The sequence below is a fragment of the Gavialis gangeticus genome, unplaced genomic scaffold (genome assembly GCF_001723915.1).
Source record: "Gavialis gangeticus isolate Ggan-Ray unplaced genomic scaffold, GavGan_comp1, whole genome shotgun sequence".
NCBI lineage: Eukaryota > Metazoa > Chordata > Crocodylia > Gavialidae > Gavialis > Gavialis gangeticus.
This window is the reverse complement of record NW_017729025.1, coordinates 91,315,890-91,330,377: the sequence shown is the minus strand read 5'-3', so window position 1 is coordinate 91,330,377 and position 14,488 is coordinate 91,315,890. Positions and strand designations below refer to the sequence as shown.

At 45.7% G+C, this 14,488-nt stretch overlaps 1 protein-coding gene across 1 annotated transcript in view; it reads left to right on the top strand.

The window, feature by feature from the left end:
* SMOC1 (SPARC related modular calcium binding 1) overlaps positions 1–14,488 on the top strand; it is a 277,516-nt gene that overhangs the window by 232,864 nt on the left and 30,164 nt on the right. The window contains exons 8-10 of the mRNA XM_019519152.1: positions 4,786–4,978; positions 6,316–6,398; positions 12,005–12,110. Coding sequence (XP_019374697.1) covers positions 4,786–4,978; positions 6,316–6,398; positions 12,005–12,110 — 382 coding nt within the window. The remainder of the gene's footprint in view (positions 1–4,785; positions 4,979–6,315; positions 6,399–12,004; positions 12,111–14,488) is intronic.

The following is a 14,488-nucleotide window of genomic DNA, read 5'->3' as shown; positions in this document are numbered from 1 at the left end:
ACGCTATGTCGCTGTAGCAATGAGCTATGGTGACGTAGTGCATTGCTACCATGCAGTAGCATCGGCATCATAGTTTGCACCCGCTGATGCTATGTCACCATAGCGATGAGCTACGGTAACGTAGCGTCTTGCGTAAATGCTTCCAGTAGGTCCTACCTACAATGAATGAGGTCAAAGGTATTGAGTCAGTCTTTAGTAGGTTTTAGGTGGTTTGCTGCTCGTGACATGATTCCATCTGCATGTCCAACTCCAAATAGCATTTGCTTCTTTGCTGATCTGTTACAGTGCTACCCCTAATCACCCCATTTGCTACCCCTAATCACCTCACAAGTTCAGTAATGCGTCCTTCCAAGGACCTCCTTCCTGTTGCATGTCTGTGTTTTGGATGGTTTTCCCTGTATGATTGATTCATATTTTATCTTCTACTTCCTTCTTCCCCCCCCCACCCCACAAGTCCAGACACTGTTCGTTCATTTATACTGAATAACTGCATAGTACCTAGATACTCCTAAGTCAGTTTATCTATCCTTGCAAGTATTGGTCACTATTCTCAGTTTAGTGTCATACAAATTCCATTCACGTGTAATAAAGGTACTAACAACCAAACATGGAAATGTATTTAATAGAAACAAAATGCTACTATCGGTCAGCAAATAAGTTTGGATGCACAGCTGTGGTGTGGTCAGGAGGGGTTCAGTTCATGTATATGAATCCATGGTATGGTAAAATGTAGACAGGGTGAACCTTGTCTGGCCTGGCTTGGCTGCAGCCCTGCACCCTGCTATGGGCACAGAAATCTGGGGGGGCACATGCCGCCTCCCAACACATTACCTGTGCCCCACCTTTGGCCTGTCGACTGTGCCCCTCCCCCACCTCTCCCCATGTGTTGCTTATGCCCACACACCCCCTTCCTCCCATACCTCCCCTTCCCCACACACCCACCCCATTCCCCATACATTGGGGGGCTGGAATCTAGGGCCAGGGGCTATTGGATTGGGAGTGAGGGGCACCAGCAGGGCTGGTGGGGGTCGGGGACTGTGGGTCAGGAGTGAGGGGCACCAGCAGGGCCAGGGGGTGGTGGTTTGAGAGTGAGAGACACCAGCAGAGCTGGGAGGGGGACATGGGGGCTGTGGGTCTGGAGTGAATGGCAACAGCATGGGCAGGGGCAGGGTACTGGCATAGCAGGGCTGCTCAGCACCACAAAGCAGCCGGTTGCAGGGAAGACGACCACAGTTGGACCCGTGTCCTGGTAAGCAAAGGGGATACGGGAGCTCTGATTTTTTTTTCTTTTTATGATAAAAACCCAAAATCAAATGCCAAAATATATATAGGTATTTAGAATTTATTTTATTATAATATTTGAGGCACTCCTGGGCTTCCAGATTGCTTAAAAATGTGAATATATCAATAAAACATGGTGTTCAACTGATATCTATCTATCTATCAATCAACAAATGGTGACACTCTCTCTCTCTCTTTAGATATAGATATATATCTTATTTAGTTAGTTTACAAGGTTCATATAGAGAGAGAGAGATGTGGATATCCATTTGCTGTGAACTAAAGGAAGGCTTTTAAATTCATGTTGTGTATGTCTTTAAATATCCGTCAGGTAGCAGTGACTAACAGTTGTTTCTGTATTCCATTGAGAAATCCCCTGGAGGAGCAGTTCCTCCCCATTTCTAGTTACAGTATGCACAGAGAAACATTTTAAAATGATGATGATAGTGCAAACATCATATATGCCTCTGTGTATAAGTATGCATACTGTGTATAGACATCCTGTACTGTATGTATGTGTAGAATAAGACTGAAACTTGTTAAAAGACATTTTCACTTTTTTATTGAAAAAGAAAACAGAGTATTTTCTACCAAGTTGCCTGTTTTGTTGTCTTTGTCCAAAAAAAGCTTTGACTTTTTTTTCCAAAGCCATTTTTAATGTCAGTTTTGCAAGACTCAAAGGACTCCAGAGAGCCTGGTTTGAATGTGTGTACTGAGGAAGCTTTGGGGATTTAGATAGAAAAATGCCTGGAATGCAGTTTACTTCCATGAAGGTTTTTTTCCCCTTTTGCTTATTGTATAAAATGAATTGAATATAAATGGAGTGATAGACAGCAGATTTTGGCTGCTTTTTTTTGTTTCATTGAGTTGGAGGAATGACCTACCTCACCTGATGGCCAAGGTGTAAATTGCTGTCAGGCAGTGATTTTAAGTAAGCTGGACCTTTGTGATGTAATTGATTTGTTAAGAAGCCCACGGGCTTCTTACTGAATGACTTCTCTGTCTTCATATGGCTCAGGAGCAGTCACAATTTTTGTTTTTTAAGATGTGACATCTGTCAGCAAAGTGAAGTCAGCTTAAATATCAGCTGAGGCTTGAGCTGTTTCAGTTTTGTTGATTTTCATTCTCTCCCCCCTGCCCCTTCCCAGTCTTGATTAAGTTTCTCTCTGCTTGAACTGGCCTTACATGCAGTTAAAGCTTGTATTATAAACTTGAGTTGTGTGGAGTTGTGCCTGACAAAGTTCAAGCGCTCTTTGCATTCACAACCCTGAGGGATGAAGGTCTGAAGTGTTTGTGGATGGACCCCATCCTAGGGTCTTCTGAAACAACTTTCTCTGTCTGGCATGGTACAATTAGAAATCATGGGTCAGTTGGCCTCAGGCACCAGAAGCTATTGATGTCCAAGTAACTCTGTTTAGAGCTGCCAGCATTTATTGTTTTTAGCATCTGGGCATGCATAGTACCTCCAAGCCCTTGTCATGGAACAAAACCCCACTGTTTTAGGCACTGAACAAAAGCTGATACCTGGTCCAAACAACTTATAATCACAATATTTGGGGGAAAGATGGGGGCGGGGGGATGCCGAGAAAACAGAGTTGAGAGTATGAGGCAAAGGGGTAATGTTGATCAGAAGGATGGGTAGGGAAATGTTTCTGTATTGGACATCCATTTCCCAAAGATCAGATGGTTATGTACTGCCAAATAAGGTCTCCCAAATGACCATCAAAATATCTGCAGTTTCAAGTTGAACCTATGGAGTCTTCAACTCATGGCTCTGGGTTACTTTCTGAACCTAAAACCTGAAGTAGCCTCTGGACATGAGAATGCGTTGACCTGTTAAAAACAGTTGTGAGGGTAGTTTGAGAGGGAAAAGGGACATTTTTCCCCTTTTTTTTTTTTTCATTGTTAGGATATAGTTAAAGAACAAGAAAGTTTATTGGGTTTTTGTCCTCCCTTTTTATCCCAGTAATATCAAATTTTCTACTCCCCCTCTCCCCCCCAAGTTCTTTAGGTGATTGGAGAATTTGAAACGGTATTCTTGTCCCTCAGATGAATGGCAAGAGGTGTTTTGAGGACATCTAACAGAGAATTGCTAAGTGTTAATATTAAATTTCTATAATACATGTGTAAATGTTCCCCTTTTAGTGGATGATCCCTGTAAAATCACTATAAAGGACAGCAGCCTACTACTGCTACTGGCTAAGTGGGTCTCTCCCTTAACTCAAAGTAGTAGATCTTCCAGGCATAATGTGTGGGGAAGAGGAAGGCTTGTTAACCTCTGTTTCCTATGACATGTTGGGGAGTAGAGGAGCTATACAGTACCCTTTTCTTGCTGCAGGAGATGGCTGTACTCTTCTGTTGCCTTAATGAATGGGGTTAAGTGTGTATGTGAACTCTGCCTCACAAGGATATATTGGTAAATAACTTGTTACTCAAGGGCATTCTGAAGCTGGGAGATGGGAACTGGGTTTTTTATTTCTCACTAGTTACCCCAAGGAAGGAAACAGTTGAGGGTCTTCATTGCTTCTTCTATGAGAAAGCTCAGACCTAATGATGAAAGAATAAATGGCAGCAAATGCAAACAACATTTATAGGAATATTTAGCTCAAGATTGCAGTAACACCCGTATTGTATCTTTAGGCAATTCTGCTTATTTGGAGAACAGGAATGTGTGACACGAAGTAGCTGTTCCTCTTGTGGCTTCAGCTTCCTACAAAAGTAGCAGCCAGCAGATGGCACCCCGAATCTGTAAGCCCTTGGAATGACTTTGCCATTACAGCTACTCCTTGCTTAACATCATGGTTATGTTTTTGAAAAATGTGACTTTAAGCAAAACTATGTTAAGCAAATCCAGTTTCATCACAATAGTTACCTACTAGCAGGCGGCAGCCAAACAATGTTGTAATTGAACATTGCGCGACTTTGAATGCATATGTTCTCTAATAGATCAGCGATGTAATAGCAAAACAACATTAACCAGGACGACGTTAAGGAGGAGTATCTGTACTACGATGCAGCATTCCAGCCAGATTCCAATACAGAGTATGTTAGACTATTACTTTTGAGTAGCAGAGTTGACAGGGGAAGCAATAGGGCTGTAGGTTTCCAGGGCCTAGCTAACATTAGGAATGCTCAGGTCTGAGAATTGCCTTGAAGCCATGGGTGTTATGGAGGAGTGTTTTTCAACCCATGGGTCATGACCCAAAAGTGGGTCACAGGAATATATGAAAGGGTTGTGGACAAACTTAAAAAATGGATTATTTTTTAAAGGAGAAAAACATGGGAAACTTGCAGCCTGCAAGGGGCTGCTTTGGGCCCCCATTCTCCCCATCACACACACACGGGGGGTGGGGAGGAGGGCAGGGGCCTGGGGATGGGGGGCAGCGGGTTGGGAGTGAGGACACTGGGTTGGAACTGGCCATCAATGCTCACAAATGGGTCCTGGAACAAAAAAGGTTGAGAACAACTGTTATGGAGGATGAAGTTTTGTTTTTTCTCTTCCAGAGAAAGTTCACTCATGTGACCAGGAGAGACAGAGTGCCCTGGAAGAGGCCAGGCAGAACCCCCGTGAGGGCATCGTCATCCCCGAGTGTGCTCCTGGAGGGCTGTACAAACCAGTGCAGTGTCACCAATCCACTGGGTATTGCTGGTGTGTTCTGGTGGATACCGGGCGCCCCCTGCCTGGCACATCTACCCGGTAAGAGCCACTTGCTTTGAATCTGGCCTGTAAGCTGATATGTAAAATAACTATGAAGGAAAGCATATCTATTCAGAGACATAAGAGGACGAAGGACTCCAGGAGTAGCCACACCACAGGGAACATACCCATCAAGTCTGTTAACTCTGCACTAACTCCCCTATGTGCACGCTCTTAGTTTGAACTAATAGCACCTTTTTTTTGGTTAGCTTAAGCTATTTCAGGCTAAGAATGTCCATTCAAGGAGTGTGAACTGAGTATCTAGAGCATCAGTACTCGACCTCATGGCCCTGCAGACCAGATAAGGGGTGTGGGACTGGTCTGAGAGCTGGATTGGGCCCTCATGCTAGACCCCATGCTCTCTCCACCTGGCATTGCATCCACCTGGCTCTGTGAACCAGGATCTGGCCCTGGGGCTCTGCACCACCTCTACCTGGCTCCCACATGCTGGTATTGGACCCCAGGGCTCAATGCCATCTCTGCCTGGCCCCCATACGCTAGAATTGGGCCCACCCAATCCAACACACAGACCCACACTTTCTGGTTCATGGGGCTCCCCACGGGTCCAGAAATGGGATGGATCCTTTTCACCATACAGCTTGTAGATGGATTCACTGGAACAAACTGAGAGACTGACAAGCTCTGGCCAGTTTTGTAAGCTTGACCCAACACTGGTAGCTATTGTAAATCCTTGGCGCACAACTGCTGTGCAGGGGAGTCAGCAAGGAAGGAGTTTGGTTCTGGACTGTGAGACTGACTAGAAGAATCTGGACCTTGAATTGTTCCTGGGTTTGGACTGACAGTGTAGCATGTGTGGCATGCCCTTCTTGTTTTACTGCAGCTAATAAATGGATGCTGCATGTTGAAATGTATAGCTTGCAGGTGAACTTCTGGGTCAAGGCAAGGAACAGTGCATTGGGCTAAACTGCCTTGAACTGAGCAAATGCCTGGCTTACCTTTAGTGAAGCTCACTTCTGAGGACAGTGAGCATGCTGCCCAGGACAGCTGAAGTTCATAAGGTTTTTCCTGACTGCTTTGACTGTCTAGACAGTCATTGGTGGTGAACAGTTCATTAAGATGCCCAGCTTTGCCACCACTTTGACAAGCAAAGAGAAGGAGCTGTTGATAGAGGGCAAGGTCACATTAATGTTAATTCCTGTAGGTGCAGGTGCTCACGTCATCTTATTATGATCATCTTTGTCTTCATGCAATCTGAACTTTTCTCATGCAGACTCTTGTTTCTTTTTGTTTCCTCTACACTGAGCTGATAATGTAAAACTGCAAAGTTCACTAACTACTGAAAATGATTGAAGATCTCTGCCCTCTTCTTTCTCCAGCTATGAAACCCCAGTGTGTGAAAGTGATGCCAGATCAAAGAGCACAGAGGCTGATGACCCATTTAAGGACAGGGAGCTTCCAGGTCAGTGTCTCTCCTCCTCCCACCTCCCCCACCCCAACAGAATTTCAGGTCAAGGCCATTGTTTAAAAGAGCATACATCATGTGGGTGCTTTTTACCATGAGTTTTGTTTTTGATTATATTGGGTTCCTTATCCTTTTAGTATCTGTTCCAGAAAAATGTTTGGCTTTCTCTGTGGATGGATCACTTCTCCCACTACCATTAAGCTTAGTGGCAATATCAGTTTTCAGTGGGGACTAGAAAACCATGAGATTTCCCCTGGGCTCACTTGTCACTTTCCTTCCCATCCCTGCCAAACATATCTGCCACCTAGGAAAAGAAAAATTTCATTGTGAAAAATCTGTGAAGGAGAAATTGTAGTGAGAGGCTAATATATTGCCTTCCCAAAGTGACTCAGAGAAGCAGTGGAGCTCTTTTTTAACTACTGTAAGGACAGGCCCATTTCTTTCTAGTCATGGACACTTTTTCACAGCTGCAGCACTGAGATTTTGTCTTTTGGCTATTTGGGGGACATAACTAGCACATAGCAGATGACGCTACTAATGCAAACAAAGAATGCCAACCCCAACCCTTGACCAAAGCTGGCTGTTCAGAATAGCTTAGCTGGGACTCTGTTTCCCCCCATTGTTGCTTTCTCCTTGGCTTGGCTTGGTTTGAAGTTGCTTCTGGCCACTTAATCTTAGAACTTCACATCACCACTACTACCTTTTCTTTTGGACTCAAGTGACTAGCCAAAAGCTGGGGTCTTGCAAGTTGTTTCTATTCAGAAGAGAAATTGTTGATTGGAGCCATGTGTCTCTGCCAAATCTGTTTATTTACCAAGAAGTCCCTGCTTCCCTGAGCAAGGAATCAAAGAGGAGACCTACCTGTTGCTGACACTTCCTGGTGCTTTCTCTGGATTTTTCTGCTTGTTTGGATAAGGCACTGGCTTTTCCATTCCTCCTCTGTCATTGTTTTTTGTGGTGGTTTATTTGTGTCCTCACACGCTTATGTTAAAACTATACCCAAAGAACTACCTCTGGCCAAATGTGCTTTTGTTTTAGGTGGTGATGTGTGCCTGTGTTTTGGATGGAGGCTACCATAGTTTCAGCTATCTGGTTCCAAAAAGATCTCAAGTGTTCTTTTTTTTTATGTTATCTCAGATGAGGGCAGTTCTTATAACCACCAATTTCAACTAGTTTTAGCTTAACCCATAACACTTTACACTCAGAATGCCCCCCCCCCCCTTTTGACAAAGAGGATGACAATTGAATCTAACCTTTTGGGGAAGGAGTATGTGTAAAATGGCGCCCTCCCATTTGAGATCAGGGGACGAAAGCTGCTGTACTGGAGTGAGAGTGAGTCTCCAGCTGCTGATGCTCTGGTTTCTGCCCTTCTCCCCTGCTCCTTCTAAGGAGCAGAGTTGGTGCCTAGTTCCTCAGGAACCAATCCTTGTTCTCCTTCCCATCTGAGCAAACAGGCTGGAGGCAGTGGATCAGGCTAGTATCTATGAAGAGTCCAGTACCTGGGGGCCTGCCTCATCCTCCTACACATTCTTTCAATAAAAAATATAGTGGCCTTAGCCTCTGCACACTTTCTCCCTACCAAACTGGGCTCCCTCCCTGGGTCCCTCTCTCTGATCCTTGAGGAAGAAAAGGACTTCCTCTTCCTCTGTCTTCCCCATCCTTCCAAGTGCAACTGCTGGTCCTTGTCCTGGGGGGTAGTGTCTGAGTGTGCAGTGCAGCTGAACAGGGAGCAGAATCTGCACTGCTAGGGAGGAAACTGCACAGTGTGGCAGGGTTGAGAGAGCTGATTCCAGCTGCAGATTGTGCTGATGTGCTTCCTCCACTGTTCACCCCTCCTTCCTCCTGACCTATACTAGATGGCTGCCACAGAGGGCCAATGATTACTGTCCCTGCTGCTCAGGAGACTGGCTCCAGCTGCTGACTGTCTGAGAACTTATAGTTCTCATTCTCTTGTAACCAACTCCCTCTGATTCAGCCTGGAGGCTTTAATCATCTGTGAATTGGCCGGGTTTGGATATGATGGGCCACTAGTGATCCAAACAACAGGAGCACAGAAGAGATAGGAGAGCCATGCAGTATTCCCTGTTACCTTCCTATTCCTGCTTGCTACCTCCAGCTGGATAATAATCTCAACCCAAATGGAAAACTGTTTCCCCCCTCCTACCCCTCAATTACTCTCAATTGCCCGAGAGAGTGCCCTTTTTCATTTAGATTGTCCAAGGGGCCCTTCATCCTTCCAAATCTTCATTACTGCTGGCATTTTCCTCCCTGCCCTGAGATAAACAACCCTTCAGATGCCAAGGTGAGAGAGACGTATGCACAAATCCCTCTAGACAAACTGTGCCATGGCTGCTTCCAGAAGAGCCAGGAGGAAGAAGGAAGGAAAGTGTTGCTTGCACACAGCGAATAGCAAGCTGCTAACTCCAGCAGACGGCGGGATGCTGAGACCCCTGGGAGACGACTTCTAGCAAATGGTTTTTTCAACCTTCTCATTACTGCAACAAAAAGCTCTTTTAAGTGAGTGGTGTACTCTGGCTGCAACAGCAGCTTACCCTTTACAATGCTGACATTTTCTGGACTGCGTGCCAAACAAGTACAGAGGGGCATGCATGTGTGCAATACACATAGTACAGAAACAGACCAAGTGACTGCTCCCTATAGGTTGGATATTGCAGGAAACTGTGCCTGTATTTCTGCAAAGGAGAGGATTTTGTCATAGTAATTTGCAAGTCACTTTCAGCTGTCAAGGGGATTGTGGTAAGTTTCTGGACCTCTGCCCTGAGGGTGTGTGTGTCTGTCTGTTTGTCTGGGAAAGGCAGAAAGTGTTGATGCTGGTGCTCATTGCTAAGGGTAGGCTGCCTTCCTGGCACCAATTACCTTAATCATGCCAGCAATCAGTTGTAAATTGCTGGTTTGGGCACGGAGGAAAGAAAGTGGTTTAGTGGCAATTCCTGACCATCAGAATGATCATCTAGTGAGAAGGGAAGTAAGGGAGATAGTGGGGAACAAAAAGTGTTCAGGAAAAAAACACAGGTGATTCTGGAGGTAGGTGGGACTAGCTGAGAATCCATGTGCCTCTTTATGTGGGCTAAAAATCATTGTTACAATATTATGGAATTAAATTGATTATTTATATTGCTCACTTCCTCTTTACACACAAGGGAGCTTAAATGGTCAGGAGAATAAAAGAGTGTTGAGGAAGCTGCATACCTCACCTAGTCAACAGCAGGAGAACGGAGATCTACCTCTCTGGCCAGACCCCACAAGAACATAAGAACTGCTTTTTACTAGGTCAGACCACAGGTCCATCTTGCCTAGTATCCCATATCACACAGTGGCACAGGATGGGTGCTGAAAGGAAGAGTGAACAGGGTATAACCAGGGTTTTTCCCACAGTTCCTCTCCCACTTGCAGCCTCCAGCATTCACGGTCTAAGAAGTTCTGATTCTGAGGCTGTACCCCAAAATCCCATTTTCAAAAGCTGCTGATGCACCTTTCCTCCAAGAATTTGTCCAATCCCTTTTGAACCTGGTTAAACTGTTAACTTCAATAGCCTGTGGCATTGAATTCCACACTTTAATTGCACCCGGGGTGAAAAAGAACTTCCTCATTTGTAATTTTTAAACTTACTACCTCAGGGACAACACTGTTCAAAAGGCAACTTAGTCAAAATACCTACTGGATGGGTCAGGAACCCAGTAATGGAAACGCATATAGTAGGGCTGTCCAAAATGGCTGTGTTTCATTTAGTTTTGTATTCAATGGTTTGGAGGGACAGTGATTCATGCACTGTCCGGGACCTGGGGCAGCTCCAGCAATCAGCTGGAGCTCCCGGTTCAATCCCAACCTCTCTGATCATTCTCCCAGCTCTTGCTGGGGGGCATGGGCCCCAGATCTGCTCAGGGTTTCAGCAGGCTGCTGCTGCTGGCTGGGGAAATAACCCAGAGCCACCACCATCACCAGCTGACAGCGGCAGCTTGCTGTGATCATGTGTCATCCGGGGGCTTGCGCCCCCGCCAGGGAAGAGCTGGGGGAAACAATCAGAGAGCTGGGGGAAAGACCAGGGAGCTGGGGAATTGAACCAGGAACTGGGGGAATGTTCAGGGACTTGAACATTTCCACAGCTCCCAGTTTAACTCCACAGCCCCCAGTTTGACCCCCCAGCACTGAGGTTGAAAGGAATCTCAAGGACAAATTGTTGTCACTGTCCAGTTACAGATGTCAATATCAGACCAGTCCTTCCTCTGCCCCTTTGCCTGCAAGCCCACCTCTGAAACAGCTCCGAAATATCAGAAACATCTGAAACCATTATGGAAAATTTCCAAAACATTTCAGATGGCCCATTTTGTTTCGGAGCTGTTTCAGAGCCCTGCATTTCATTTCAGATTTGGTGTGTTGACCATTAAAACGTCCGAATCTGAAAGTAAATGAAACGGCTGCTGAAATTTTGCATAGCCCTAATATATAGGTCATTCATTGTTAGACCCCCATTTCCAATCTGCCTGGGCCTGCAGCAGCTGAAGGTGTAGTGCCTTTTAGTAGCTGTTTGTAGTTCCTGTGTGCAGCTGGTTCATGGCAGACAAAATTCAGTTCTCAAAATACATCACAAAATCATCCTTGGATTTGGCAGTAGTCTCCCATCTCTTCAGCAAGTCCAGCTGAAGGACCATGGGACTTGATTCCTTGTTCCCCTGAATGGTGTGGAGATGAGCTGAAGCACGTAGGTGGGTTAGTGCTGCAGAAGTGTGTGCAGCCTGCCTGTTTGCCCCCATCCTGTGGGTGGAGACGGGGTTTCTGTCTCCAGAGTTCTCAATATCAGACATTTCTCAAGTGCTACCTCCCCAGGAAGTGCTGCTTAACAAATACTGTATCTGTATACCAGTAGTATCCAAACTACAGTCTGCAGACCACTGGTGGTCTATGGGGTGCAGGTAAGTTGTCCACAGATCACACTTCCCTGATCTCTTTCCTTTTTAATTCAAATTTCATGATAAGGGTTCACAAGAAATTTTGAGGGTTGATAATGGTCTCTTAGTCCACAAAAGTTTGGTAACCATTGCCCTAGACTGTTGTTTTAGTTACTGGCAGGCATTCTAACTGTGTATTGGGAGGAGAGGGTACATGTGGCCTGGAGATCTGGCCGTAATGATCATTATGGGCCATTTTTCAAAAGAATTAGTCTTCCATTTAGACATGAACATCGGTGACCAGGTTTTCAGAGGAATGTAGAACATTGGGTGTTGTTTTTCTGAAAAATTAGCCATGATTGTTAGAGTGGGACTTACCGGATGCTGAGCACTTCTGAGAATCTGCACCTCTTGTGTCTGCCTTTCATCCTTAAAGTTGTCATGAAAACAGTCTAAAGCACTCAAGTGACCATTCAAGATAGTAGTGATCCTCTGCTTTTCTTTTACAAAAAGCTGGTGGACAGAGACTTGATTTGAGAAGCTGCTCATGGATTCTTCTGCTTGGAGAGATTTGAGTTACGATGGTGGAGTGCTGTATTAAACCTTACAAACATAGATTGTACCTTATCCTCTCTGAATCAGGATAGGAGACTGATTCTCTGTTCCTAAATTAAACTTTCTCTTTCCTTTGTACAGGCTGTCCAGAAGGAAAGAAAGTAGAATTTATTACCAGCTTACTGGATGCGCTCACTACAGACATGGTACAGGCCATTAACTCAGCAGCACCTGCTGGGGGTGGAAGGTGAGTCTGGAGAGCGTTCAAGCTTATCACAACCAGGATATCTGTAGACATCTGAATGTGTGTGAGGTGGGGGTGGGTTCTTGCTCCAACCTGCGGTCAGTCTAACTGTTGGATTGGGGCTTGAGAAACCAGTGCCACAATGCCAAACTCCGTATTTTCACAGCATCTGATGAGGTTAGCTTATGAAACTTTATGCTATATACCTCTCTCTAGTTAATTAATAAGGTGCAAATCTACTGTATTCTGCATGGTAACTCCAACCACTTGTGTCCTGGAAGCTGTCTCACTACAAAGATTAGCACATCCCACCAGCCACATGAAATGAGAGCTGAGCACCAGGAAGTTCCTTATTTGTTTTGTCCCTTGGTGCATGAAGAGAGGCATAGTAACATTCACACGAGCTTAGGGAGGTGCTATAGCCCAGCAGCTACAACAGGGGAATGGGAATCTGCATTCTTGTCTTCTCAGTGTTGTGGTGTCTGGTGATTTCAGTTGGAGCAAGTGTGGCAATGAGGGGAGAAATGTCTTGCACATTTCACCTTGCCTGGGACTGAAGCCCTCTTTGATTGCATGCCTGCTTTTCTTCCTGGCCTGTCCACAGCCAATGAAACCTGCAGCAGGAGGCAGGCAGAGCTCCTTCTTACCTGCTTAAGAGCCAAGAGGACATTTCAGGATTCAGGGAGAAGCTGGAGGAACCTGCAGCATCATGCAGCCAGCAGTCTCCTGCAACTTGGTCTGAATCAATAGTGGTCTGTACGCTGGGGAAAGCTGGCAATGCTGTAACAGCTGCATGAGTGTTGGGGCAGATGGGAGTTCAGAAAATACAGTATAGTCCTTCTAAAAGGTTTTTTTGTTTGTTTGTTTTTTAAATGAGCATTTGGGTTCCAATTCATGAGTTGTGACCTGTCAGGCTTGCCCATTTCCAGCTGTGCTACAGATTCTCTGCAAGAGTTCAAGCAAGTCTCTTAGGCCACTGACAGATGTTCATTTAAAGGCATGGTGAATCTGCTTCCTGAGTCCCAACAGTCACACCTCCTTCCATGCCTCAGTTTTGAGTTCAGGGATTAGATCCCAGTTGTACCTATTTCCCAGCTCAGAAAGGACCCGAAGTCACAATCAGAAGGTTCCCTGATGCCAGCAAGTTGAAAGGCAGGTGTTTGACAATCAGTGATTGTTGGCTGGCTTGCACTGGCCCCACTGATGTCCCTGGACCCACTGATGATCAGTTGATTATCAGCTGGCATGGACCATACAAGGGCTAATTCAAGCCCCAGTGCAGTCCTAGCCTTGCCACATGTTCAATTTAACATGCTATAGAAACCAGCTCCCCAAAAATTACACATTTTTGTGTGATATTTTTTGGCTGGTTTCCCTTTTTTTAATTGCCTGAACATATGGCTGGGTTACTCTTTAAGATGTGAGTAACAAACTAATCATGTCTTAAGTGTAGTATCTGCCAAGGGCCTAAGGAACGTGGGAATGGAAGGGGTCTCCTGGGCTCTTGAGTACTGCCCTCTATATTCACAGGCAATCACAAACCAAAGGAATCTTCCAAATCACCACTTCAAACCCCCACCCACAACTATAAGGAGCTATGTCTGTAACATTGAGACCACCCTCAAACTTGCCATGGGTGAAAAGCAGGGGCTTTTCCATTTACGAAGTGGGAGAACTCTGACCTCGTTCTCAGGAATGTTGTGCAGATTTAAGGTACTAATGTTTGCAAGGCCTTGGCATAAAAGGTGTTTATAGAAAAGCAAAGGATTACTGTTGTTGGCTTGGTTATGATCTGTGGGATTACACCAGGGTGTTTAATTCCAGCAGAGGTGGACGTGTTGGACTGCTTAGAGGTGTGCACACAAAAGATGTGTGTGTGTTACTGTATTCACTTGAGTATAAGATGACCCCCCCAATAATTAGTTTCTATATATGGAAAATGTATACATTTTAGGGGTGCACTAATAAAGATTTTTTGGGTTGATACCGATTATTAACCAGTCATATCAGCAGATACTGATCCAATTCCAATGTGCAGCCCAGCAGCTTGGAGAGCAGTGTCCAGCTGTTAAGTCTGTTTGGGGTAGAAAAGGGCGTGGGAGAGGGAAGAGGTGTGGGGGTGCAGATTGAGGCCCCCACAGTAAGGGAGGGAATGGGGCTGGGGCATAGGCAGGCACTGCACGTCTGGGGTGGAGTGGGACACAGACAAAGCCGGGCAGCTCGTCCAGGAGGCATGGAGGGGGGTGGTGGCTCCTGCCACTGCACACACCCTGGGGGAGGTACAGGGGGCATGTGCCCCCTGGATCTGTGCACGGGGTGAGGGCCAGAGGCTGCATTGGCCTTTTCCTGATGGAGGGCTGGGCTGGGCGGGGTGGGGTGGC